The following is a 25667-nucleotide window of genomic DNA, read 5'->3' on the forward strand; positions in this document are numbered from 1 at the left end:
GTTTTTATTCCAACACTGAAACCAAATTCTAAAAACAAAAATGCAGGGAAAGTACCTCCCATGGTTTTAGGATTTAACACTATAAAAAAGGCTTTAAAGACAAAAAATATTTCAGAATTTTCATTTATTATTCTCGTTTATTCTTCATTATTTTCACAAGTAGCTTGTACTCAACATAGGTAAATTAATGAAAAGAAGAAGAAAAAAAAGCTGGCATCTAACGTCAAATAGGCGTTATGTCGGTAGGGTTTAGAGCATCACCGGGACCGATGGTGGACAAGGAAACGAGGTCAGCAGTCTTTTAGTCTTTGGCCACGAACTCGTTCGACCGTTTCCCTGCCCCCTACTGTGGAAATGCGACTTGTAGTTCTTGAACAAGGCCCTCTTACTTCTAAACAAAAGTTCAATGTTTTCTCACCCAGGGGCCCCCACCCAGGCTCAAAAACATCTGGGGGTCCCAATCATGAGTTAAAAAAGTGTTTTTTTTAGTTTTTTTTTTAAGTTTTTATATTTTGAAATATTTTTTCCTATATATATATATATATATTATATATATATATATATATATATATAGAGAGAGAGAGAGAGCCTTCTTACTAGGTTTATGCCACTATTGCTCCAATGCATTGAGGCAGGGGGATTGCATAGACTGAGTATTTCAATATGCCTGGACTTGGCCATTTGCATTCCCTGTGAGATTACCCAATGAAGAATTTATTTGAATAATATTAAGATTTCCATTTCGATCAAGACGTGTAATCATCATGAGGCATAACAGTAAGCTACAATGCACACACTGACAAACAGCAGCACAAAAAAGTGTCATTTAGTTTTAAAGGATATAAGTTACATGGTTTTAGAAGATGCTAGGTCAAACAGTGTCCAAAGCTGTACAGAATATGGACATAGTGAATTGAAAGCAACAGTTATAGTTTGTCAGATATTAAAAGATGGAATATTAAGCACTTGCTGCAATGTCATATTTTTACTTGTAGCGAGACATGGTGTTTTCAAGCAGCACAAGTTAAAAAAACAAAGTGATGTCATCCTGGTTTGACATGTAAACAGTACAGACGTCCCTCCTAAAACTCATTTAACGATTATTATTGATTATACTGGACATGCACAATCCTGTGCAGCATCAACTATGGATAATAGTAACAATATAGCAAAAGTTAGCCAACAACGCCCCCCCCCCAAAAAAAAAAAAAGTTATTAAAAAATACAAGTAAGAGACGAAAGTTGGACTCTCAACAGTTTCCAAAAGTTTTGGAGGAATAACTTTTACTGTGTTTCTCCATCTTGGACTTTTGAAAGAGAGTCGGAACCCCAAGTAAGTTAGTACCCTAAGTACACAAGGAGTTTGACCTGTTTCACGTGAACACCGAGCGGAAGCCCCCTGCTGGTGGATTTTAGTCACTGCAATAGACTTCCTCCTGTAAAACACAGAATGGCTCCAACTTCTGCATATTTGGAGTGACATTTCCATCTCTGCCACTGCTTGTTATTGACTGTGTTCACGCAAACTTAAGTACCACTAAAATCCTGAAAATTTACAGTGCCTCCCAGAGGGAATTCAGGTAAATTCAGGTAAGACTATTTAAATTCTCAGCTCCCCAAACTCCATTCGATGCCAGTAAAGCAGTTTGATTGGGGATATCAGACTCCAATCCTGGAGGGCTGCAGTGTCTCAAAATTTCTAATGCGTTTCACCACTGAAGAGATTTACTTCACCATTTAAGTTTAGGCTAAAGAGTCTACGCACCTTGTGTCCGGGGCCTAAATAGACCGCTGTTGATTCATAGCGAACCGCAGAAGGCCCCCCAGGACCAGAGCCATAGGTATAGGGTATACAATAGACTGCCTTCAGAGACAGAGCCTTCAAAACAAAGAGCATGCACCTTAAACCAGACAAATTACGTGACAAAAATATCCTGACCCGAGTGAATAACATTTAGTTTTGTGTGCTGTGGATGAGCAGACAGCAGGCCCTTTTCTAGGTCTGATTTTCCTTTTGTCATTTGTCGCTGTTGCATGGCCCTGCAGCTCCGGATATGTGCTGTACAGATTGGCTTTTTCCGAGTGTCAAATTTCATTACATGGGGTTGTGCACCAAATTACTGAGTCAGCACTCTCTCTTCATAGAGTGATGGCCACAGAACTGCACAAGGCTTTTTTTAAAGAAAAAAAAAAACATTATATCAGAGTGATGCTGCTTGGGCTTTTCCAAGCTTCAGCCCAATGATAAAATGATGACTACAGAGAGGCACAAACTCCATTTTTGGAATTGCCAGTTGTGGTTATTGAAGTTTGTTATGCCAACCACACTTTCACACCGGGAGCACTGCAGCTAAACTGCACTGGGTGACTATTTTACCCCCTACAGGCCACACACTGTACTACAGGAGAGCCAGTGGCCATTTTAAACCCCACAGGCCACTCACAGTACTACAGGAAAGCCAGTGACGATTTTAAACCCCACAGGCCACTCTCAGTACTACAGGAAAGACAGTGATTTTTTTTTTTTTTTTACAAAATCCTACAGGCCACACACGGTACTTCAGGAGAGCCAGTTACAATTTAAAACCCTACAGGCCGCACACGGTACTACAGGAGAGCCAGTCACCATTTCACACCCCACAGGCCACATACAGTACTGCAGGAGACCCACAGAAAATTTTAAACAGTGCAGGCGACACACTGTACTACAGGAGAGTCAGTGACTATTTTACGTCCTGTACAAACTAACACCCTAGCAGCTGAGATCCACATATACTCAGACTGCCTCTTAATGTCAAAAATGCATTTCAACTCGACTGTATAGTACCATCTCCATCATTTGTAAACCTTTGAAAACTTATTGGAATAATTGATTAAACAGTACAATAGTAAGCATGTAGAAAATTGCGCATGTTGGGTTATTTTTTCTGTGTAACTATCCAGCATGCTAAGTAAACACCACTCATTTTTCCTACTTCTGTCTCACGCACACACACACACACACACACACCAGACCTCAGGTCTAAACCTTCCGGATTCTGAAAGTGCAAACAAACACGCTTCTGAAATCTCTTAAATCCTAGAAAAGACTCAGTGGCATTTTCAGCGACTTTCTTGTGAAGTACCAATACACAGAGCGTGCAGTAGAACACGAGGGCTCTCCGCTACTCCAAGCAGTCGGGTCTGTAGGCTACATGCGATCTGTCCACAAAATTCAGTCTGTTGATGTGGTCAGTTAACCACATGTAGATAGTGTAAACAGGAATACAACCGTTCAAGCTTTGAGGAAAAAATTCCAGGAAATTCAGCTGGAGATACAGGCTGGCAATGGCTGAAGTGACAAGTAATGTATAATCTGTATGGAGAGTGGGGAAAAGCTGTACTTGAATGTGAGAAGTGCCTGTAGGAGCAGGGCTGTGCGAGAGCGTGCACTCCTGCTTCTGCTGTGACCCGGACAAATTCGGTCCGAACTGGTCTGATCCGGTTCAGTCCTGTCAGGCCTCCGACTCTTCCTCTTGCGCAACCTTGTCGTCCTCGCTTTCTGGGTCGAGCAGCAGGAACTTGCCATCGTTGGTCAGGGGCATGGTCTTCATCAGCTCCGCCAAAGCCGCCGGGTCCTGGACACAGACGTGTGATGCGTTAAAAGCAGACGTCACGTGACTAACTCCGAGCAGTCCTTTTTACCGACAGGGCAAATAAGACCACGACAGGCAGAAACCATCAGCCGAAACTCCACAACAGGTATAGACTGGGTGGGATAACATCAAATTCGACCAAATATAGGATATATAATAATTATAAAAATGTATACCAACTAAGGTAACCAAATAAGAAAATACAAGTCTGCTACAAGCAGTAGTTTCAAGTTCTGATCATCAGCTTAGCCGGAGTCTGTAGCAATTTTGGACTACTGCAGTCCCTTCGGTTTTCAAAGTGTAGCACAGAATATTCGCATGTTGATGCAATTCGAAATAAAACGAGAATGATGTCAAAGTTCACCTTTTTCGCTTCTGTGATCTCCTTTGCTAGACCGATGGTGTAACATATCTGTGGAAGAGAACTGTTAAGAGGCTCACAGTTTCTATTGATTTTTTCCCCCCTATTCCCTTTGGAATAGTTTGTTTAAAAGCCCTTCTCAGAACAAGCAGAGGAAATTGGCGCATGCTACACATGTTATTCCGCAATTAATCGGCTGACTGGTTTAAACATCATCTTAGCATCTCGGTTAATATAGATCTGTCCCCAAAAATGAAAGCTGATTGGCTGGGTGATTTGCATTCACCATGGCGTAATGGCATCATAGATGGGATTCAATCAAAATTTGCCCTTGACATCAAAAGCAAAACATTTTAAAATCAAAACCACACACGAGTTTAGCATCACTGAAACTAACTCGCCAAGCTGAGTTTGTGAAGAAAAAGTCTGAAGTTTGTGTCTTCATCGTGAGTCAAAGTGAAGAGCGAACGTTCGTGGAATCCCAGCCGGAGAGTCTGGTATTGTGAGAGCAGAGGGAGGCGTGTCTGCGGGAGGCCACACCTTCTCTCCGTCCGTATTGCTCTCGAAGATGAAGGCGCTGAAGGAGGGCTCGCCCCCGTCCGGCCCCTCGCCCCAATCTCGGCCCTCCACCACGAAACCCATCAGCCGCCCGTTCTCCTGGTGGGCTGAAAACTGGGTCACGTCCTGCAGCTGGAACTACGGGGGGGGCCGGGAGGGAGGGAGGGAGTTGAGTGACGCACCGTTTCAAAGAGAAATGTAGATTTCATCACACTTCACAAGGTGACAGTTGCTAATGTCTAATCTAGGGATTCCCCGATTCCCCGAAGCATTCTGTTTGACCGGCCCCTTTATTCAAATGAGGCCCAAACATATGTTCAAATACAGAGCTTATTTTTAGCACGCGGAAATGTAACACATCACAGTTCAGTGGATGTAACACCTACCGGGTTCACATTTGCATTTCATTTACATTTCACACATTTAAATGTGTGAGTATCACAGCGTACGCTATTTTTTTTACATACAATCCCTTTATGCAGCTGGATATCTTACTGATGCATTTCAGGTTAAGCGCCACACTCGACAGTGCAACAACAGCGCCCCCTCCTGGGATACAGACCTACAACCTTGGAGTCAGAAGGCCAGTTACTGGCAATCTGTCCCAATCAGTAAGAGGCCCTTTCTCACCACCGGCCTCTGCCAAGCCTTCCAAAAACCTGCAGTCTAGGAATCGCTGCTTTAGTCAATGTAATTACAGTGAGAATGAAGGCACGTACATTTATTCTGGTAACCTGTGTCTGAGGGTCAATCAACCTGTTGAAGAGAAGAAAATTAGTCAGGTTTCTTGCCATGTTTATAGCCACTGTTTCTTCATATATTAATGCTACAGTGTGTAGCCTGATTGTACAAGAGACCCTGAACATTCACAGATTTGGGGCTTATGAGATTTCTGAGACCCCCCACCCCATTCAGACACTGTCTCTCCTGCAGTGCTGTGTGTGGCTTGTAGGGTGTAAAATATTCTCTGGCTCTCCTGTAGTGCTGTGTGTGGCCTGTTGGATATGTATTATTCACTGGCTCTCCTGTAGTACTGTGTGCGCCTATAGAGGGTATAATAGTCACTGGCTCTCCTGTAGTACTGTTTGCACCTGTAGGGTGTAAAATAGTCACTGGATCTCCTGTAGTACTGTGTGCATCTATAGGGGGTATAATAGTCACTGGCTCTCCTTTAGTACTGTTTGCACCTGTAGGGTATAAAATAGTCACTGGCTCTCCTGTAGTACTGTTTGCGCCTGTAGGGGGTGTGACGGTCACTGGCTCTCCTGTAGTACTGTGTGTGGCCTGTAGGGGTCACAGGCGAGTGTATAGGCGTAGTAACTGACCTCAGGCAGCTGCTGGTCACCATCAGATGGGCCTCTGTGGTGCGGAAGATGTTGTGGATGGCTCGCGCCGCCAGGACCTGGCGGGCCGCCTCGTAGATGACGTCCGGCGTCCGCCCGGACAGCACGGCCATGGAGCCCAGGAAGCGCACATCGAACACCTGCTGCAGCAGCGCGTCTGTGGGTGGAGGGGAGGGAGGGGGCGGACACCCGTTCACTTTACTGCGGTTTATCAGACGCTCTTCTATAGAGCGACTCCCAGCGCAAACACAAAGACCAGCAACCAAAAGACCAGGAACCAAAGCGCACTTATTCACCTCAGGGGAAAGCACAATCCCTTGGGAAAAGCACACTTTGTTCTGAAAACTGGGTGAAAATAATGTCTCTCATGTCATCATTAATCTTCAGGAATTTCGCAGGGGTTTAAAAGTTTTTAAAAGTTTAAAAAATAGGATCTAAAGCGCGTTTGATGGACACTGTCACATTAAATACAAAACAGTGAGCATTCCTCCATAACGCAGTATTAAATTAAGAAATGGTAATCTGCATTCTTTCCAGGCTGGAGTCACTTACCATCAGTGTCAGGAGTGCAGTCTTCCTCCTTCTCTCCGAAAGGGTTTGTGCGCCTTGAAAAGGGGAATAAAAGCTGAAACTCAGCAAAGCGCAACCTCGCCTCATTCATCAGCCTCAGCTGTGCTTCAGTGCAATATCACCCTAAGTCATGCTACCATGCCATGCTATACAAACGCTATGATTTGCCTACAATAGGGCTCATTCAAGACATTGATAAGTAGAATCAAGTGTCTTAGTGCTGGACTAAAACAAAAACCTGCACCCACACCAGCCCTTTTTGAATATGGCTAGAAACCCCTGATCTACACGACTCCTCCTGTATCTGTGTATGGAGCTGTTACTGTTTGTCGAAGGTCTAATTGAACCGCCAGTGATGTAAGCAGCCAGCTGAACCGCTGAAATTATATAGTCGTATGATCTAATTGCATAATTAAACATCTAATTATATGCCACATAACAGCATTGCAATTATGTGTACCAAAAGGAAATTACACATTGCCCTTGTATGTTTACAGCTGCACATTTGCAATTGTTTTTAATATGATAAATAGGGCAAACAACAGTTTGGGGTTCATTATGTCATATTCCTGTTAAAATAAATACTCTCTACAGTGGACTCTTTCCACCCGTCGATAAATATGTGGGTCATTCATATGAAGTGCTTGGCAAACATTAGCAAGTATGAAAAACTGCCCTGAGAATGAACCCAGGGAAAATTTTTACCTCAGAACCTTTCAACACGGCTACATTTAATCAATGCTTTTAGCTATTAAAGTTTGAATATGTTCCAGTTCTGACTGTGGTGTTGGCGGTGAAAAACATAACGGGCATCTGCGAACTCTGTGAAAGAGTTAGACTGCAATCGATCTTTCCCAGCGTCGCACGCTGGTCTGCAAAAACGACAGGGCTGTGAACTTAGCGATACTGGCAACGTTGGGTCTCTCACTGTATATATCCACCGTCAGAAAAAGTGTTTCTTTTTCAATCTGTCGCCGTCTGGCACTCCCGTGACGCCGAAAGGACGGTTTTAATCTTCGCCTGCCGCGGGCTCTCGCCGGGGCAGCTAAAGAACACGTTTTCCATCCGTCTGAAAACTTCGTCTCTACGTCGTGCGTCGTCATCACCCCGCCCCGGTTCTGAGTGGTTCTGTCCCCTTTCGTGTCTTGCTGCGGGGACGGAGTCAGAGCAGGAGAGCTGTGTGTCGCGGTAACGTCGAGTTACGGAACGAGGTGGCGCTCTATGCTAACGATGCTAACGATGCTAACTGAGGCCGCTTTACGGGTGGACTGAAATTCCTCGACTTTTTAAAATTTTTTTAACTTTTAAGGTCTTTCCTAGTATAAGCCAGGACTTTTCACGAATTCCCCCGGAATGTGGGAAGGAGCGTCTTACCGTCCCCCCGCCCTGTTCTGATCCAGGAACTCCATGGCGGGGAGGACGATGTCGAACTGGATCGGGGTCCCGGGTGCGATCAGATTCTCCGGCTCGGGGACCCTGGGGGGTTTGGGGGGCGGGTCCGAGGAGATGGGCGTGGCTCCCGGGTTTGCCCTGCAGACAGACCAATGGACAGACAGACCCACGGAAAACACATTCATGTCAGTGATGACTACTGACGGGAGTACCGCAGATAATGATAGATGGGCTGGGAATGCTACTTAGTGCAATCTGTGGCCATAAAACCCAACAGGTGCTCAGACTCAGGACTACATTCTTTTGCTATGGAGAATAAAACTTCTTTTTGATTTGTCAAAACAAGTCAGCGACTGACAGCACTGACATGTTTTGACAAATCAACATCCATTAATTGGATTATTTCCGGAAATTATATGAATTGGGGGCGGGGGGGGGAGAAGGAGGCCTGACCTGTCAGGATGGGGGGAGCCCTCCAGCCTCCTCTCAAAGCTGGTGATGGGTGTGACTGCCTGGATCGCTGTCTGGTTTAACTTTATGGCCACGGCCTGGACACAAGATACACCACCGTCATCATCATCATCATCATCATCATCCCTTTACAGCAACCACCTTTCAAACACCACCACCACCCTTTCCGTATAGCCATCCCAGGTACTAGGCACGTGCTCTGATCCCTCAGTGCCGTTACCATGGCATTCGATCCCTTCAAGCTCCGCCTCCTCTCCTCTCCCCTCCCAGGCACACTGGCAGCATACACTAATTAACCAGGCTTAACGAGGAAACTTCAAACGGGCAGTCAAAATTCTAATGTTCTTAATTTAAATTAACCTAACTTTAAAAACCAGTAATTTCATTCCTCTTTGTTATTAATTACTTTAAGTGAACACAATGTTAAGTATTTATTCTATTTCACAGTGCTGTACCCATAAGAAGACCGTGAACTTTAAAGTTTGAGGTAAGGAATGCAAAAACATCAGCGCAGAAAGAGATTTCCTTTACCCTCCCCTCTCCATCTGCTAAGGTGGGAAACTTTCTGCTAGCTAACAATTTCACAGATCCCTTTGTTTTATTCAGTGTACTGTGATTTCCCATCCCTACCACCAGGTGGAGCCCTCTCCACCAAGTTCTGAAAAGCCATGCTGAAATAAAATTCAGAAGAGCTGACAGTGTAAATTTGGTTATCTATAGGTGTTACCTGCCCACAAATAGTAAGGATGATATTAACAGCTTTTTAACTCTGAGTCTCTCTCTCTCTCTCTGTTATGAACAGCTGAAATGTAGTTTAGATAAATATTAGGGAGACAGGAGGTTAAGAGAATAAAGTCCTTCTGTATTTTTGTGTACAACACCCACAGCTTGGAACTCCATACAGCTTATACAGGAAGGAAGAACGGGGGAAAGAGAAAGGGACACTTCATTGTATTCAATTAATCTATTATCCTTAAATTGTATTTATTTACTCTGTTTATAACATGCAGACTAATTTATAATTGTATGTTTGTGTTACCAAGTAAAATCATTTTAATCATTGGTGTGGGTGTATTATAGGTATTATATTTAAATAGGCTGTACCAGTGAAGTGTTTTGAATGGAACTGGGGTCGGTTTATTTGAAAGAGAGACTCATCAGAATGACCTTCCGCTGCCACGGGTGATAAATTAGAGTTTTCCAGCCTGTCAATCATTGTGCACTTTGCACAACACGCTTTAGTACACAAGAGGGAAACACCAGCTATATACACAACTCTCGCCTTCAAACAACGGACGCACACCACTGGAGAATTCAAACAGACCTGGCTACGAACAGCTTTACCGAATAATTACTCTACAGATGAATTATGCTGTGCAAATAATTATTTATTGGAACAGTCTGGGGTGATGACTGGAGGATGCTGGGATAGAAAATAATTTCAGGAGGGATTAAAATCAGCCTTTCCTTCGTATGTTAGACCAAATATCATTAAAGTACAAGGAAAACACAAGGACTGCCAATCCACCTTGACTATGGAGCCAGGAGAAATAGTCTCCCAAAGCAAAGCCTGGAATAAAAATGTAGATTTTAATACTTATTTGCATTTTTATTCCAGAGGTGAATTATCTTTTCAACAAAGCATCTGACAGCTTGCATGATGCAATTCTGCACCGAGCGTGTACTGAATGCCCTCATGGAAATGGAGTATTTATCACACTACGCCGCTAATACGTGATCTTTTCGGAGATAATAATGACCAATGTATTTCACAGCAGTGTATTTAAAAAAATGTTTTTGTAGTATTTGAAAATTTTGCAGTGTAGTTTCTGATCCGGTTAATATTCAGTTTTCTTCAGGGTGATATTTCTCTCCTGCCTTGCGCCAAGCGGCAACACAAATCAATGTTTTGCTCAAGGCCGAGGATCTCGGAAATGGGTCGGAGCCCCAGAGTCTTGGGAGGAAGGCCACCTCGAAAGAAGCGCTCTGAAGTGAAGCATCTGTCTTGCGGCACAGAAGACGCCGGAGGAAGGCCACCCGCGTTTCATTCGCGCGTCGTTCGTTTTCACCTTGAGCGAAACGACCGTCGAGTGTCTCGGTAAGGGGGCGGAGCGGCAGGCCGGTGTGTGAGGGTGGGTAAACCTGGTCTCACTTCACGCATAAAGAAAGCGGCCAGCGGTGCGTTAATGTCTGTCAGGCACTTTCTCTAGTGGATGTTCTCTAATTAAACACTGCGTTAGTAATATTCGCCACGGTAGCTGTAGTGCACGCCATTTCTTCTAACCTGCCACATGTCGAAAAGGTGCATTATGTGCATATTTCAATGGGATATATAAACATGCTAGGCTATGGGCCGTGGAAAATGAATGAATTCTTGAAGTGAGCTGTGAAACAAAGCATGGGAACACCTGCTGTGCGGTACTGGGGCTACGGTAGGCAGATTTAGAATCGGTCAAAACTGGACAACGTGTGCAGCTGAAAGCTGAAAGGAGAAAACTAACGGCGGACCCAGGGGGGTGGGTGGGGGTCAGACCAGGGAGCCACTGACATGCTGATTCATTAGAAACTACCTGTAGCTTTCTCCCGTCAATTCCTCGGATGGGACACTACGTCGCCCGGTCGGGACCACAAACCGGACATTCCGGGGTAAACCCGTACGTCTGGCGACCGTGACTGAGGGCTGGTGTGCTTGCTCCGAGCTGCGGACCTAGCTTGCGCTTGCGCTCGTCGCTAGTGCTCGTCGCTAGTGCACACAGACAAAGTGTTGTGCGCCTACTCACAGTACCTCGGGGTTGTCGGTAAGGTAGATCTGCCTGGATATGTTGTTTACGGTGCTAATCCACTGCAATGAAAAGAGGTGTAAGCGAGAGTCCATTAGCAAACATGCCCAGTCTAAACGACGACATCATGCACGCAACGTATGGCAATATTATAGCAAAGCCAAGAATATAGTATTTACATCAGTTACATTCGTGGAGCAGATATTTACTGGGTCACGAATCCTGATCATTACCGGTATGATTTCTGTTTATTAGAGTCGGGGTCGATTATAGTTCAATTTCTGAATTGAAAAACACTCATGCTTTCATATGAAGAATTTTCCACGAAAAGAACTGTATCTCTAATAATTTAATTAATTGAACTAAAAAAGGGAATGAACCCTGCTATTGTGATCCCCATATAACTGAAATTTACAGATCCAAATAACAGGCCCAAATAACTGCAGGGCAATGTCTGATTTCTATTAACAGGGTTAGGTATAGTAAATATTAATTTAATCAATTTACTGTTCTCTACTATGAATTTGAGTGCAGTTAAATTGTACTTATATTGGCAGTATGTGCAGTTAGTGGCATTGCTAATCAATCACAATGAAGACTTTTAATGCATTAATTCATATCCATACCTCTTCATATTCTTTTTTGCTCTCTGCCTGTAGAATTATTGACCTGAAAAGCAGAAACAAACATATTAGAAAATACATTAATCCTCTACTGCATATGACAGTTGAGAATTTAAAATGCTGAAAAAAAAAAACCTGAACAAAGTACCAGCAAAGGCTGCCTGACATTTTTGTGAAACTGGTTAGAGGCCTCTTTAATGTTTGCGTTTCCTGAAATTACTTAGAGTAGATAAAAGCAGCACAGAGCTTGCGTAACTAGCCAGCTAATTGCCTACCTCCATTAAGAGTCGCTCGATACGCGGGGAAAGTCATACAAAGGACACATTATGGCACATTGCGCATTTGTACTGTATAACCAACAGGATGTTTGGGTGTTTTTTTTGATTAATAAGCTGCACCTTGGCACTTGTAAAACGACATGGGTTTTGGACATGCTCTATTTATCTTCCTCCCTCTCTCTCGGTACGTATGCAGACAGCGTATTTGTAACGTCCGCAAAAAAATGAACATCTGCTCGATCCATCCTCGTGTGACCTAAACACAAATATGCCGGTGGATAAAAATGGTCTGTTTCAGAGAAGAGGAGGAGGAGGAGGAGGAGAGGAATTGGACGGACCGCAGAAAAAAAGCAAGGCCTTTTGGGGGAACGAAGCCAACGAGCCTCTCCACTTTCAGCGTCTCCGTGGGTCTGAATAATTCAGATCGGGGACCGTATGAGGCCTAATTAGGCTGATGAGCGGGCGCGTAATGAAATGGGGAAAATGGCAGCCGAAGGCTACGGATTCCCTACAAGGCCCCGGGCGTCTGCCTGACTCACACAGCGGGCGTTTAATAACTGAAGCCCAACGCGCAGGAAGAGGGGCCCAATTACGCGCCGCTTTTTACGGCCGCGGTTCTGGAGAGCCGCGCCGCCCTGCTGGCCGCCATCGTAACCCTGAGCCTCTAAGTGATTCATTAAAACGGCTGATTGCGCAGTTAACTGGCCTCTCCCGGGTTTCCTGGGTCTGAAGTGGCTGCGGAATTAAAGCGAATATCGACGGGAGCAGCGGCTCTCCAGGACCACGGATCACGATCGTGAGACACCGCTGAGTAGGATTAGCTGATCTAGGATTGGTTTTGCGTTTTAGCTCACAGTGGAAAAGATTAGGATTTCAACAGGGGAAAACTGATCCCGGATCAGTGGTCTTGTTCTGATTTGAGAGGCTGAGGACTGAGGGTCGCTGCTTTACGAATACAGGGCTCAGGACTGAGGGACGCTGCTTTGTGAATGCAGGGCCCAGGTTTATGAGCAGATTATGGTTAACAAGGTTGCTTTTGATGAGCACACAGGCCAGAGTTTTGTTGGGGCGGGACGACACCTCAGTGCGTGAGTTGGAGAAGGTGGGCGGACTCTAACTGAGCGTAACGCACGTTTTGCCCGTAGAGGACGTGATCTGGAAGCAGTATCGCCGGTCTTCGCAGTCCACCGCCATCACAGAGCTGTTGTCCAGGTCTAGGATCATACCCCCAGCCACGGCACCACGAGGCTGACACATGAGGTTCCCTCCCTGGGTAAAGAAGTAAAGCCGGTCCCAGGCTGTACTCACTAGGCCCGTTTTGCTGGAGAAAGAAGAAATGGAAATCAGTGAGTTTTACCTAAGTTCAACAACAGATGCAACAAATATATTGATTGATATAATGTCATTTTTACAAAAATTCTACATATTTACAATAATCTGCAAAATATCCAATTTCTGCAAGGGTTACTATATTAAATTCTTGAAATATTTAATATTATTATAGACTTATAGAATATTATAGTTATAGTTATATGTATTTTATATTATAGTTAGACTACTGGGCAGACTACAAGGTAAAAACTATGCATCATATTTATTCAATGCAGTTCACTGTCTACGCGCATAGCCATTCATGAGCTGTGCTCTAATTTTAAATGTTATGACTCATGCCACAGCGGCCGAAATAAATTGTACGTTATAAAAGCGCTTTCGTCACAGCCGTATCCGAGCGGCGCATTGGTCCGCCGCGCTGTAAATGAGAAACGCAAAACGGAAAGATGGAAGATGTTGCCCTGCAATTAGCCTGCCAGTCAAGTGGAGAAAGAGCTGCCTCGCAGAGCCGGCATACTCCACCGCCATCACGTCAGCGCAGTCCGGCGGCAGTGTTGCGTAACGGGTAAGGAACTGGTCTCGTAACCGAAAGGTCACGGGTTCGATGCCGGGTCAGGCACTGCCGTTGCACCCTTGAGCTTATGCATTAACTGCATTGCTTCAGCGTATATCCTGCTGTATAAATGAATGCAATGTAAATGCTATAAAAAAAAGTTGCTCTGGATGAGAGTGTCTGTTAAATTCCAGTAATGTAATGACTCTGAGACGCCAACATTAATTCTATGGAAATGGAGCTTTTAATCTTTTAAAAAATTCCACTTTGTACCACACTTTTTTCACAACAACTTTACTCTATGTCCTGCTCTTATAATAAATATTCTGAGTCATACTGCAGCGAGCTTAATATCCCAAACGAAATCCAAATGATATTACTGCTGCGGTGCAATCAGTCTTCATGAGTAACATATGGACTCTCATAAGGGACTAATAAGATATATCACAGAGATCAGGCTCCAGGAGTGCTTCCTCGGAAAACGGGTGAACGAGGATCAGGATGTACAAGTCAGACATGCTCAAATTAGCATGTTTAGCACGTAAAAAAAAAAAAAAGAAATTTGAACCAGGGCTGTCATCCAGTGCTAACTAATAATCATCCACTTAAGGGGTTTCACAGGATGACATCCGTGTGCTTAAGTACAGGTCAAACTGCATGATATAAGACACAGCGACAATCAAACATTTAAGGAGACCCTGCTCTTCAAAAACACCATACTCTTACAAGCAGGGGACATGGGAGGAACGTCCAAAATGTCTTTCTTTTCCAAAAACTTCAGAAAGGAAAGCTGAGAACGACATGCTCAATGGTTCACATATATACGTATGTGTACGATAATAAAATAATGCGATTTATACACTAATAGATATAGTATAATATATAATTATATACTAATAAATTGAAATGGTGCCTTACTTCCTGATGTTGAGGTAGCCAGCCTTCTGTATGAGAGTGCGGTTGACAGGGTTGTGGTCCTGGTCCGGGGTGTAGACCATGTCCTCCACGGAGAGCAGCTCCCTCTGGGAGGAGCGCATGTCCTCAGTCTCCGACTCCAGCTGGGCCTGGATGCTGGGAGACGGACAGAGGGACAGACAGACAGAGGGACAGACAGACAGTTCAGTTGGGGAAAGCGGTCCAGCGAACCCAGACGTATCCCTCTCCGCCTCCTAACCTGCACGGAGCCTTCCCAAGTGTTCAGTGCGCTGAAAACCGCCGTGAAGGAAACGATACAAAAATAAATCCGATTGAGCCGATCCCCGTTCAGCATGAGTAACTAGGAGGCTGTTTTGGACAGGGCCTTGAAGCCTGACCCCATGGGGCTATTAACCGCCCCCCCCCCACTTAATTCTGATAAAACTGATAAAAAGTAAAATATGGGCTGCATGGAGATCTTGTAAAAACAAAGGAACCCTCCAGGCACGGATGATGTATTTCTCTGCTCTCAGTTATTGTCCCCGTACAATACGGATTCAGCTTTGAGTCAGCTCAGCGGAGGGCAATCTGAGCGGGAGCACAATGGCGGGTTTTCACTCAAACCCCCCGAAGGACGACCTTGGTTTTGACGGCGGGCGAGAAAGAGGAGCTTCACCTTTGTGTTGTGCGCGAAGCACGACTCAGGAAGCCATCCATTTTCTTTGAAACGAGATCCACTCCTTTCTTGAAGAAGTTTACCTGAGTTGGGGAAAGCAATAAAAGCCTACATTTCTTTGTACAAAGAGTGAGTTGGATAATAGATAACTGAAGGACACGAGGATCAATGAAAAGAAAACTGTCTGAATAAGTATGTTTTTTGTATTCACTTTACTTTTATATACACTTGGTTTTGGTTTATTCTTTTTATTTAAGTTTTCTTTCACAGGTCAAAATAATCATTGCCAGTCATCTGCAGTTCTATATTCAGACCAGCAGGTGGCCTTATGTATCATACACTTGTTTTGCTGCCCACCATTTAACTCACAGAAGAAATATAAAGTGGGACAAAGAGATGGGAAAAAAAATTGAAGAAAATGAAGTGTAGAGGAAGGAGAATAAGGGGAAGTGAAAGAAGAGGTGAGTAAGAAGGATAAGACAGAGGAGTGCGGGGAGAGTTAGAAATGAGAGGAGGGGGGCGGTTGTGTACTTGGGCCTGCGAGTAGCCGAGCAGGGGTTCGAGCATGGCTACTCTCTTGCGGTGCTGCAGGGCGTTGTGAGCGCAGTAGTACTGCATGGAGGCCTGGTGCTGCTTCCTCCTGGTGTAGGCCACCTCCGCCACCACGTCCGCCTTCACCTGGGAAACACACGCCTTTACCCACAATGCAGTGCTGCACCGTCACCCCCTCTGTCTTCACCTTTTTATGCTCCCTATCACCTCGATGCCAGCCCTCGCTTGTGAGTGGCCCTTACATAAGTGACCCTTAAAATTAAGCATAACAGAGGGGGAGTGCTTTGGAGGTGAATTGGGACCAAGGGACAGGGTCATGCATTTACCCACAATGCAGTGCTGCACCGTCATACTTGGGAAATGCAGCGCTAATATCTAATCACCTCAAGCCCATAGAAACTCCCAGATTCAGTACTATGGAGACGTAGAATCCACTCCTGCACTAGAGGGCCGGTGTCTTAGCAAGACACGCAGCCAATCAGCAAGCAGCCAATCAGCAGCCTGCTTAATATTCCCACCTTTTCATTCTCTCTCTTCTTGGGCAGCCGACTGTATTTGACCATGGATGCCTCATGCTCTGGAGAGAAGAGAATTAATCGGTCGATAAATCAATTAACCAAACAATCACACAACATACAAATCAATCAACCACTAGACAAACCAATCAACCAGCAGACCAATCAATCGATCACCCAACAAATTAAAATAACAGATAGACTAATCAATCAATCAACTAATCAAAAAAATCAGTGAATCAAACCAAGTAACAAGCGAGCGAGTCGGTCATCTCACTCACTCTAGTCAGCTGAAGTGCACATTTTCCAGAATTGGCACCCAAAAACTGTTGTAAGTTAGCCTCGCTAATGCACTCTGCAATGTTCTGTGCCAGCTGTAGAGACTTTCAATTTTAAATGTTTGCACGTGGGTTTACTCATTTTTAACACTGACTCTTTTAAAACATAAACATGAAGCACCTGAGCAAATTCCTTACAACGTGCAGCCATCAAACATTTAACACAAAACAGATAAAATGAGTTCTGGAACACCTACCATCACTGGCGATGCTGAATATGTCCTTCAGCGTGCTGATTTCTGCAATGTAGAAAGTCACAACATGGATGAATCTCACAAACACGCACCGAGAGAGAGAGAGAGAGAGAGAGAGAGAGAGAGAGAGAGAGAGAGAGAAAACTGTGAAGGAGCTGTGAAGAGGCGCCAGATAATTGGGCGCGCAGCAGGCGGTGTGCGGAGTGCTTGGCAGTCTGTGAAGACCGTACCTGTGAGGTCTTTCTCTCTGAAGGTAACCATGGGAAACACCATGCCGTTCGCCAGCATGGTGGCCAACTCCGCGTGCAAGGCGTTCAGCTAGAGGAAGGGGAGAGAGAGAGAGAAGACGCTCAGCCTTACAAACACTGAATATACTGCTGCATACTGTAAATATAATAATAAATATATTTCACTGCAGATTGTTTTTAAATATATATTTAAAAAAACATAACAGTACCCAAAAGTAGCAATAATTAGTGTGTTTGCCCACATATTGTGAGGTGTTTTCACACAGATCCATAAATCCCAATCTGCCACATGATGTCCACTGGTTGCTGTGACGGGTTTTTCAATTCAGTTCAGTTAAAAATAGCTATTTATCGCACAGGGGTAAGTTAATTTGAATTAAATCAATATTGTACACACTGCTCCACAACATTTCATTAGCAAGGACCCCAATAGCAAATAACAGTAAGTAAATACAGATATCCGAGCACCATATCACGCGTAACAGATGTGGAGTACGTGCAGCTGCATGCTAGCTGTTAGAATGAGATCCCCCTAATCTAACACAGCAATTAGCCTGAAAGTATTTATAACAGCCAGTCAATGGTGTAGAAGGAGCAGTTGAGTAGATAACGCATTTTCCCTCAATTATTATTTCCCCTATTTAGCTCCTCCAGGATAATTGAACATATCCTACTGCGTACCCCCATCCCACTACTGACAGCTTGCGAAAGCTAGAAGTTACGTTTAAAAAAAAACTGCTGTTCCGTTTGTACATTAATCTGTAAATTCAATTTCTGTGTAGGCATTTTTGTTTAGAAAAGGGATTATGAATTTCTCTCTCTCTCTCCCTCTCTCTCTCTTCCTTGTCTTTCCCTCTCATTGTCACATCTCGGTGCTATTTTCTCTTTTTCTCTGTGGCTCTCTTTCTCTCTCGCGGTCCCTCTTATCTTTCCCTCTCTGGCACACACTCTCTGTTTACGGACAGACACTCCTCTAAAGCACACACGTTCTAGGAGACGTTTTCATCCGGAACAAGATCAGAGATCCTCCGAGTATTCTCACACAGGTGAACACGACGAACAAACATTTTGATTCTAACATGAAAATAAATATTTTTAAAACCTTTCTAAAAATCCAGATAATGAATAATGTACAAATCTCTTTGCAAAGGGCACAGCGACCTAACCATAGGTTTGCATTCAAATATCACTCATGCTTTTCGCATATGTAAAATAATAACTGCAAAGTAAAACATTACTCAGCTAAATACTAGGGCTCTGTACTGTATTTATCAGGGGTTGTGGGAGTTTCCACTGCATTCTTTTGTAAGGCATATTAACTGTAATTATCCCAGATGAACTCAGTGGCTGGCCTTTCCGTGTTTCCAAACCAGGTTTATGGAGTCCGGAAACTCTCACAGGAAACCCAGCACGGCTGCAATGGACTTTCAGTCCACAGGAAGAGGGTTATTAATGCATGCTTTGGTTTATCCCACACCCATTATGCGTATGTGAGTGAATTACACACTGCACGTTTCTCCACATGCACTGCAGTCCAGTCATACGGCCGACTGTTTAAGAAATTCCCAGCGAAGCATCTTCTTTAAGGGTAGATCTGTGGTGCCCTGCATGGGACTTGAACCTGTAAACTGTGAGTTACGAGAGCAATTCCCTAACCGTTATGCTACGCTGGGCCAACCGGTGCGATGACACAGCGCCTGCTATCAGCTGGACGTTGTGGTGGGAGGCCGGGGTAATGCGTTCAGCATCATTGACTCCACTGAGAGAGAGCCTTCATCAAACGGTGACTTGCCAAGCTCTTATCGTGACGTGAACTGGATATTTACTGAGCCTGTACCCAAGTCTACGTCTTCTTTTAAACCTCTTTTTAAATCCCTTCTTTTTTTATTTTTTTTTTGGAACACTTCACCACAGCTGTTGTAGTTGGTGGCAGTCGAATCATTTAATCTTCGTCCAGAGATAAAAGGAGAAAGGGACCGATGGCTTGTTGCTGTTATAGTCATTAACTGCTATTAACTGTCCTTTTGATGTGGACTGCACATTAACCTTTACCATCCTTCGATGTTAATGCATTCTGTTGACATTCTGAGATGTTTTCATGGAAACTTTCCATCTCTGGGCTCGACTGGTTTAACGTTCTAGAGTATGTTCTAGGTTCTACGTTCACACGGGACGGGTCCTGTGCCGATGTTCTCCTCCCCCTGCGGGTACAATTGTGAGTTCCGCGCACCGATCCCTCCACAGCGGCTCACTGACCCCTGTGACCTCCCGCCCCCCTCCCCCAGGACTCACCTCTTCCACAGCCTTGGCAAAGTCCTGCAGGATGGTGATGACCTCAACGTCCCCCTGCCCCAGAGCAAAATTCTGCGCCAAGGTAAAGATCAAAGGTTACTATTGCATCGATTTGTGTGTGTGTGTGTGTGTGTGTGTGTGTGTGTGTATGCATGCATGTGAGAGCATGTGCCTGTGAGCCTGGCCTCCACACCCAGGATAGCACCATTGCTAATTAAGCACCAACCCATGAGAATCCCGTCCACAGTCACCATGCCATTATTCCAAACAAAATTCCTCTCTTGATTTTAATTAGCAACTTTAATGGAATCTGCGGGAGTGCTTTCAAAATTTTCCAGCACCTAACAAGTTTCAAGTGTTAAAAACACGCATTTATCTCAGGGCCTTTGCTGCTCTCAGAAGAAGGGTCTTCTGCGTGAGATCTAAACTGTTTGAGCTGGGTTACCTGCTTCTCGTACTCCAGTAGCTGCTTGGAGAGCTGTTCGGTAGCCAGCGCCATCTCGCTCTGGAAAGTGCCGGAAAAAAACCACAGCGCAGAGGTCAACGAGAGGCTTCAGGCTCCTCACGCTAATCACCTTTAGCAGGTACCCAACGCGCTAACCCACAGCTGCTGTTGCCAAGCAACCACCGCACAGATCTCACCATGGGTAATGTTGTGAAGAGTCACAGATCACATGCCATGCAGAATACATGCAGGTTCAGTCTAGATTTATGGATTTTATTCTTAAAAAATGTATTTGCACACCAAGACGTAATAAAAAATTTAACAACATGCATGAGTGTAGTGGTGTGGTGCAATATTTTGCCTGGCAGACAGAGTGAATGGTACAGACTGGCCTGAGCTGAAATTAGTTAATCTGTACGGAATTAACGCATAATCTCTGCTGCACAAAGTCCTAAAACTCAGGGGTAGCCAGTGAAAATTTAGTGCGATAAAAGAACCCTTACACATCCATAGTAAAATAGTGTGAGTATTGTAATTCATAAATATTGATATTGTACCTAAGAGCTGCATGTCTCATAGAGATCCTCAACAATTACAGCAGAATGCAGACAATGCATCAATGATTTAATGTGTTCATTACCCACCACATGAGAGCTGGATAAAGTGAGAAACGCTTAAATGTTATTATTGAGGTAGAGATCATTTTTGTGGGCCGTGGAATGAAAAGGTTTGGGAACACTCCCCCGCCCCTTCTAAAAGAGAGCCTTAATCAGAGTCATCTTTGGTGCCATAATAACAAATGTTGGTGAAACTATGTGAAAGTTCACAGCCGCATTTATTAGAAAGAGATGCTCAGCAGAGCCCCCTACCTGTGCCCCGTACACTCGCTGCATGGACTGCAGCAGCTGGTTGGTGTAGTCTGTGAGGGTACCAGCATCCTCTTCAAAGACACTGAGCAAGGAGCGGGTCTGTGGGGCGCGCACACACACACACGCGCGCACACACACACACACACACACACACACACACACACACAGTATTATTACTGGACGCCAAACCTGTTAAACAAGAGTTACATGTGATGCCTACTAAACATGGGTGTGGTTGGAAATTTGTGAAAGGGATACAAAGGAATTTAAACACGCCCGAATTTGCTTCAGGTGATCAATCGGATAAGCGTTACACTGAGCTTCCATTCCGCAGAATAAGTCACAGTCCATTCACAAAGAGAAATACGTGAAACTGCCAATGTATTTTAAAGAAGTACAACTACACAGACTGTCACCAAGCGTATCTGGAGTGAACTGTCTTTTCTTCTTCCTCTGCCTTGACCATATAGTGCTTGACTGTTACACGGCACATGTAGCAGTTTACTCTGTGTTGGGAACACAGCAACAGTATGCCACAGCATGAGAGTCGCTGACGCTGCGCTGTAGAGACGTACAGTAGCCTGGTTTAACGACTCTAACTTTGTTCAGTCCGCTTGTCCGCACTGCTGAGCGGCAGGTCTTGACCTGAAATGCACTACAAAACGAAGTCATTCTCAAATCCAAAATGTTTTTTTTTTTTTTCTTAAATTTAATTTCCTCCCTGAGACACCCTAGTTTTTAAAGTGCATCGTTTTACAGAGTATTTGAATTTCAAAGTGAGGCGTTTGCATACTCTATTCATAGGGGGTTCCAATAACCTCCCACCACTTAACAGAGAACTTGAACGATGAATCGCAAAATCTGTGAAAAAGCAAATCGTTTCTGCAGTGCCTGTGCAGGGAATTTCCCTACCGTGCCTTAAAAATAGGTCCGTAATGTGCAGAAATGACAAACTACTCTTTTTCACATTTTCACTAAGATTGAAAGTCAGTCTCTTTCCTCTTTCCTAGAGTAACAAACCCTCCCAGGAACATTCCCTATTTAACACATAAATAAGTCAAAACAGTTCAAGCTGTTGTTGAGGTTCTCTTGTATCACTTCTATGTGGGGTTAATTAAAGACTTGACTCCAGACACTATCGATAATCTGGCTTGAGACTGGTTTCCCCACAATCTGACTGGGTCGGCCAAGTCAGTGCTGTGACAAAGGTCACTGGTTGAATTTACTGAAATGGCTGCCAGCAATTTAAGCCCCACCTACACAAGAGCGTGATTCATCAAAACAAGTGACCATTTATTTTCCAAAGCATATCCCTGTAATTGGGCACACCTATCTCAAATCAGGATGTAAACCTGGTCAGACTCATAGTAGCGTAAGCTTATCAGCTCGCCAAATAAAACTACTTCAGTTATGACACTTTTAAAAAAAATAAAGCAGTCGTTCCCCAAACCGGATCCTTCAGAACCACTGCAACAGCTTTTTGTTTTCACTTTACAATCAGCAACCAGATTAGCCTTAAGAAAGCAGGGGAGCCAAGTTAGCTGTGTGTTCACAGTTCTGAGTAGGAGCAGGAGGCAACAGAACCTATGGGACTCCAGGCCCACAACTGCAGACCCCCGTGGACATGCTATATCACCCAGATAAAAACTACCTACGTCACGGCTATTCCAAACTCTTTCTCCTTTTGTAATTTTCCCTCCAATTAAATTCCATTTTTGCATCTACCAAAATGGATAGTTTACGTTTGTTCTAAAAGTTAATCGCTGGTTGTCACAAAGAGACAGATTTTCTTTGAGATTTTAATTTGATTTTCCATCAAGTGGAAAGTGAATAGCATTCCAAGCAATTGCTCTTTCAGAATGTATAAAAAACTGAAAATTAGAAATAATTGGATGCACATAACAAAGCTATGAGATATAAAAATAATATAGAAAAAATAAACCCATAGCAATTGCTTGCACTGGGGGCCTGCTATAATTGCGCTGGGACGGGGTGGCCTGGGATGCTGGGGACCAGGGTGAAATCTATTCAAGGGGCCCAAAATCCCTGGGGCACCCCTGCTTGTTTCAGCCGCTGGGATCCCACTCCGCCGAAAAACCACATCTTTCTCCGCGGTCAAACCAGGCCAGTGTGCTAGTTAATACTACGCAACGCAATGCAATGGCTTGCGCATAATGTGCTATGCAAGATGTGAAACCAATGTTCTCGCAGCCTACAGCTGACGAAATTCGCAGCATATCTGATTCTCATGCGCGGGCGTAACCCCAATGAACCCACGTCCTACAAATCAAAATTCAGTTGCTGCGAGAAAACAACGCAAGTAGTGCGCACGGCACGGGGGGCGATTTCACATGACCGGGGTATCAATGAGCAAACCGTTATCCGACGAGATGACGTTTGATAACCAGTTAAAATGAATTGTAGACTACGCTACCACTTTTTTCGCATTACCACTCAGGAATAAACTCGAATTTTAGCTGTTATGGGGATATAGGCCAGTGTGTTCCCCCACATACGTCCAGATTCCATCACATCAGAAGTAACTGTCGCCATCCCCGCCTCCGTAGCACTCAGAATGTTGGCCTAGCGCAGTTATATCCAATCGGAGGCTAAGCAGAACAATAAAAAAGAGGGCTGCCTAACGTTATCTTTTCATCCGAAAATCGACTGTTTCATAAATACGTGGAAGTAGCATTTATTTGAATCGAACACTTTCACACGTTGGGCATCCCAACAAAAGGACAAGGCGCCGTACGTCTAATGTTTATAAGGTAGCATATATAGCCCACTTCTCGTTTGCAAATAATTGTTGGCTGCACGTCACGGACGTGGAGAAAATGACGTTTCCAAAAGCTACGCATAAAACACTAGTAGGAATATTTAGCATAATGACGTGTGAAACTTTAATTTGCAACCGTAACATTGTTAACATTCGTATAACAACTCCCGAAATATATTTACAAGTCAGATGTTTTTTGCGTAGCCTATGTAAGAATTTAGGTGTGGTAGCAAGTTAAAGGGACTCGTTGCCTAAGTTTTCACCGCGCCTGTTTTATTTTAAGGGAGCATTGCCAATTCCAGGCTGATGAATCACACAAACGTTAAAGAAAATACAGTTTTACCTGCGGACTGTCCTGCAGAGCCTCCTCGAGAAGTAGTTTGTGAACGGCCGGCATCTTGTTCACGGAGGAGAAAAAGTCTTGAATTATTTAGGAATTGGACTCTGTTTCCCAGGGAGCTGTGTGTGGCAGTGAGGGAAACGCGTATAGAAGCAGGCGGCCAGTGCGCGCGACTACGGAAGAATTGCAAGCAGATGTAGAAAGCGAGTGTTGCTAGCCAGTCCTGTTTGCCAAAGTAAACGTTAAGATTGAATCAATAATAACTACCACACTGCTTTGTTCACAATTACACCAGATCCCCTTGAAATGTAGTTTCACCGTTTTGTTTCATGAAAGGTGGCTAATATTTGTAGGTTTAAAATAGCCTAAAATCCGATAAGACAGATCTTGAACATTGCTAAACAATGCAACAGGCGAATGTATGCATAAATATCGATAAAGTATAATTGTCTTCAACAACAGGCCTAATGAATTTTTTTACTTTAAATCCTAAAATACTCTAGCTTGCTTATGCCCCTTGTTTTTTGCATGTACATTGTATGACATTAGCCCCCTCTGCTGGGGAAAAAGAGGATTGCAATTATTCTTAAAATTATTACAGGTTTATTACAAGGATTTTGATGACAAGTAGTGGATTATCAAAATCCTTTCATTAACCTGAGTAAGACACACCTTTATTTTTAAAGACTCAAATTTCACGTATCCAGCTGTTACCAGTTATATTTGCCAGTTACACAGGTCTCCCTAAAACAGATTGGCCGAGGCCTCGCACGTTTGACATTTGACATGTTTATCCAATATTCATTACAGGCTGCAATGCCATTGCCGCGGCTATTTAATGCACGAGCACACCGAGTGTGCCTTAAATCGTTTCTTTGGACTGCACAGCTGAACTGCACCTGCGCGCGGACGTGTGGTGGGCCTAGGTTTCACACTGAACCGGTGAAAAGTGAAACTACACCGCTAGATGCTACGATGGCTGTAGAAACACGCTATTTAAGGCTTTTTGAACTTATCTGCGGATCTGAATGGACCTGGGGCAGTCGAGGTGCCGTTCCTACCGGAGGTTATCACAATTTCCCCCAGCGCGGTTTTTGCATCGCTTCTCAGATATGCAGATATTTACTTTTGTCATTCTCTTCGGCTGGCCTTTGGACCTGCGAATCATAATGTATGATTCGATAAGGCTTCTCTTGTCTCGGGCAAGCCACACTGAGTTAACTCTGTTTTCTGAACTCATTCATGTCGAATTGTCGGTGACTAGAGGAGACGGGTTCTGGCTAACGCTGGGCAGGTGCCTCTCTAATTCGCTTATCCGGTTTGCTGCCGGCCGGTTTTAGTTATAGGCGGCAAGGGCCACCCGTCTCCGACTGGGGTGGTGTGTATGCGTGTGGGGGAGGCTAGTGGCAAAAGAAAAAAAAGGAAAATCCAGAACCCCCCGTCCACAATCTCTAAAATAATAATAATAATAATAATAATAATAATAATAATAAATAATAAAGTTATTATTATTATTGTTATTATTATTATTATTGACCCAGATATTTAGTGTTTGTGTCTGTCTAAGACAGACCTCACCATGTGTTGAGTGGTGTAGAGCGGACAACA

The 25667-nt window shown here is 44.1% G+C and overlaps 1 protein-coding gene across 1 annotated transcript; it reads right to left on the minus strand.

Annotated features, from left to right (window-relative positions):
- Positions 1-105: 105 nt before the first annotated feature.
- On the minus strand, positions 106-24463 carry LOC135259868 (DCC-interacting protein 13-beta-like). Its single transcript, XM_064344729.1, has 21 exons — positions 24063-24463; positions 20941-21039; positions 20072-20131; positions 19627-19698; positions 17317-17404; positions 17090-17131; positions 16558-16616; positions 16019-16165; positions 15488-15570; positions 14815-14967; positions 13144-13332; positions 11737-11779; positions 11116-11172; positions 8313-8407; positions 7842-7997; positions 6450-6502; positions 5880-6054; positions 5274-5310; positions 4537-4692; positions 4000-4047; positions 106-3617 (listed from the first exon to the last, which is right to left on the minus strand). The coding sequence occupies exons 1-21, from the start codon at positions 24114-24116 to the stop codon at positions 3495-3497; spliced, it is 1989 nt and encodes a 662-aa protein (XP_064200799.1). The 5' UTR covers positions 24117-24463; the 3' UTR covers positions 106-3494.
- Positions 24464-25667: the final 1204 nt, after the last annotated feature.

Source organism: Anguilla rostrata, chromosome 7 (genome assembly GCF_018555375.3).
Source record: "Anguilla rostrata isolate EN2019 chromosome 7, ASM1855537v3, whole genome shotgun sequence".
In the NCBI taxonomy this organism is placed as follows: domain Eukaryota; kingdom Metazoa; phylum Chordata; class Actinopteri; order Anguilliformes; family Anguillidae; genus Anguilla; species Anguilla rostrata.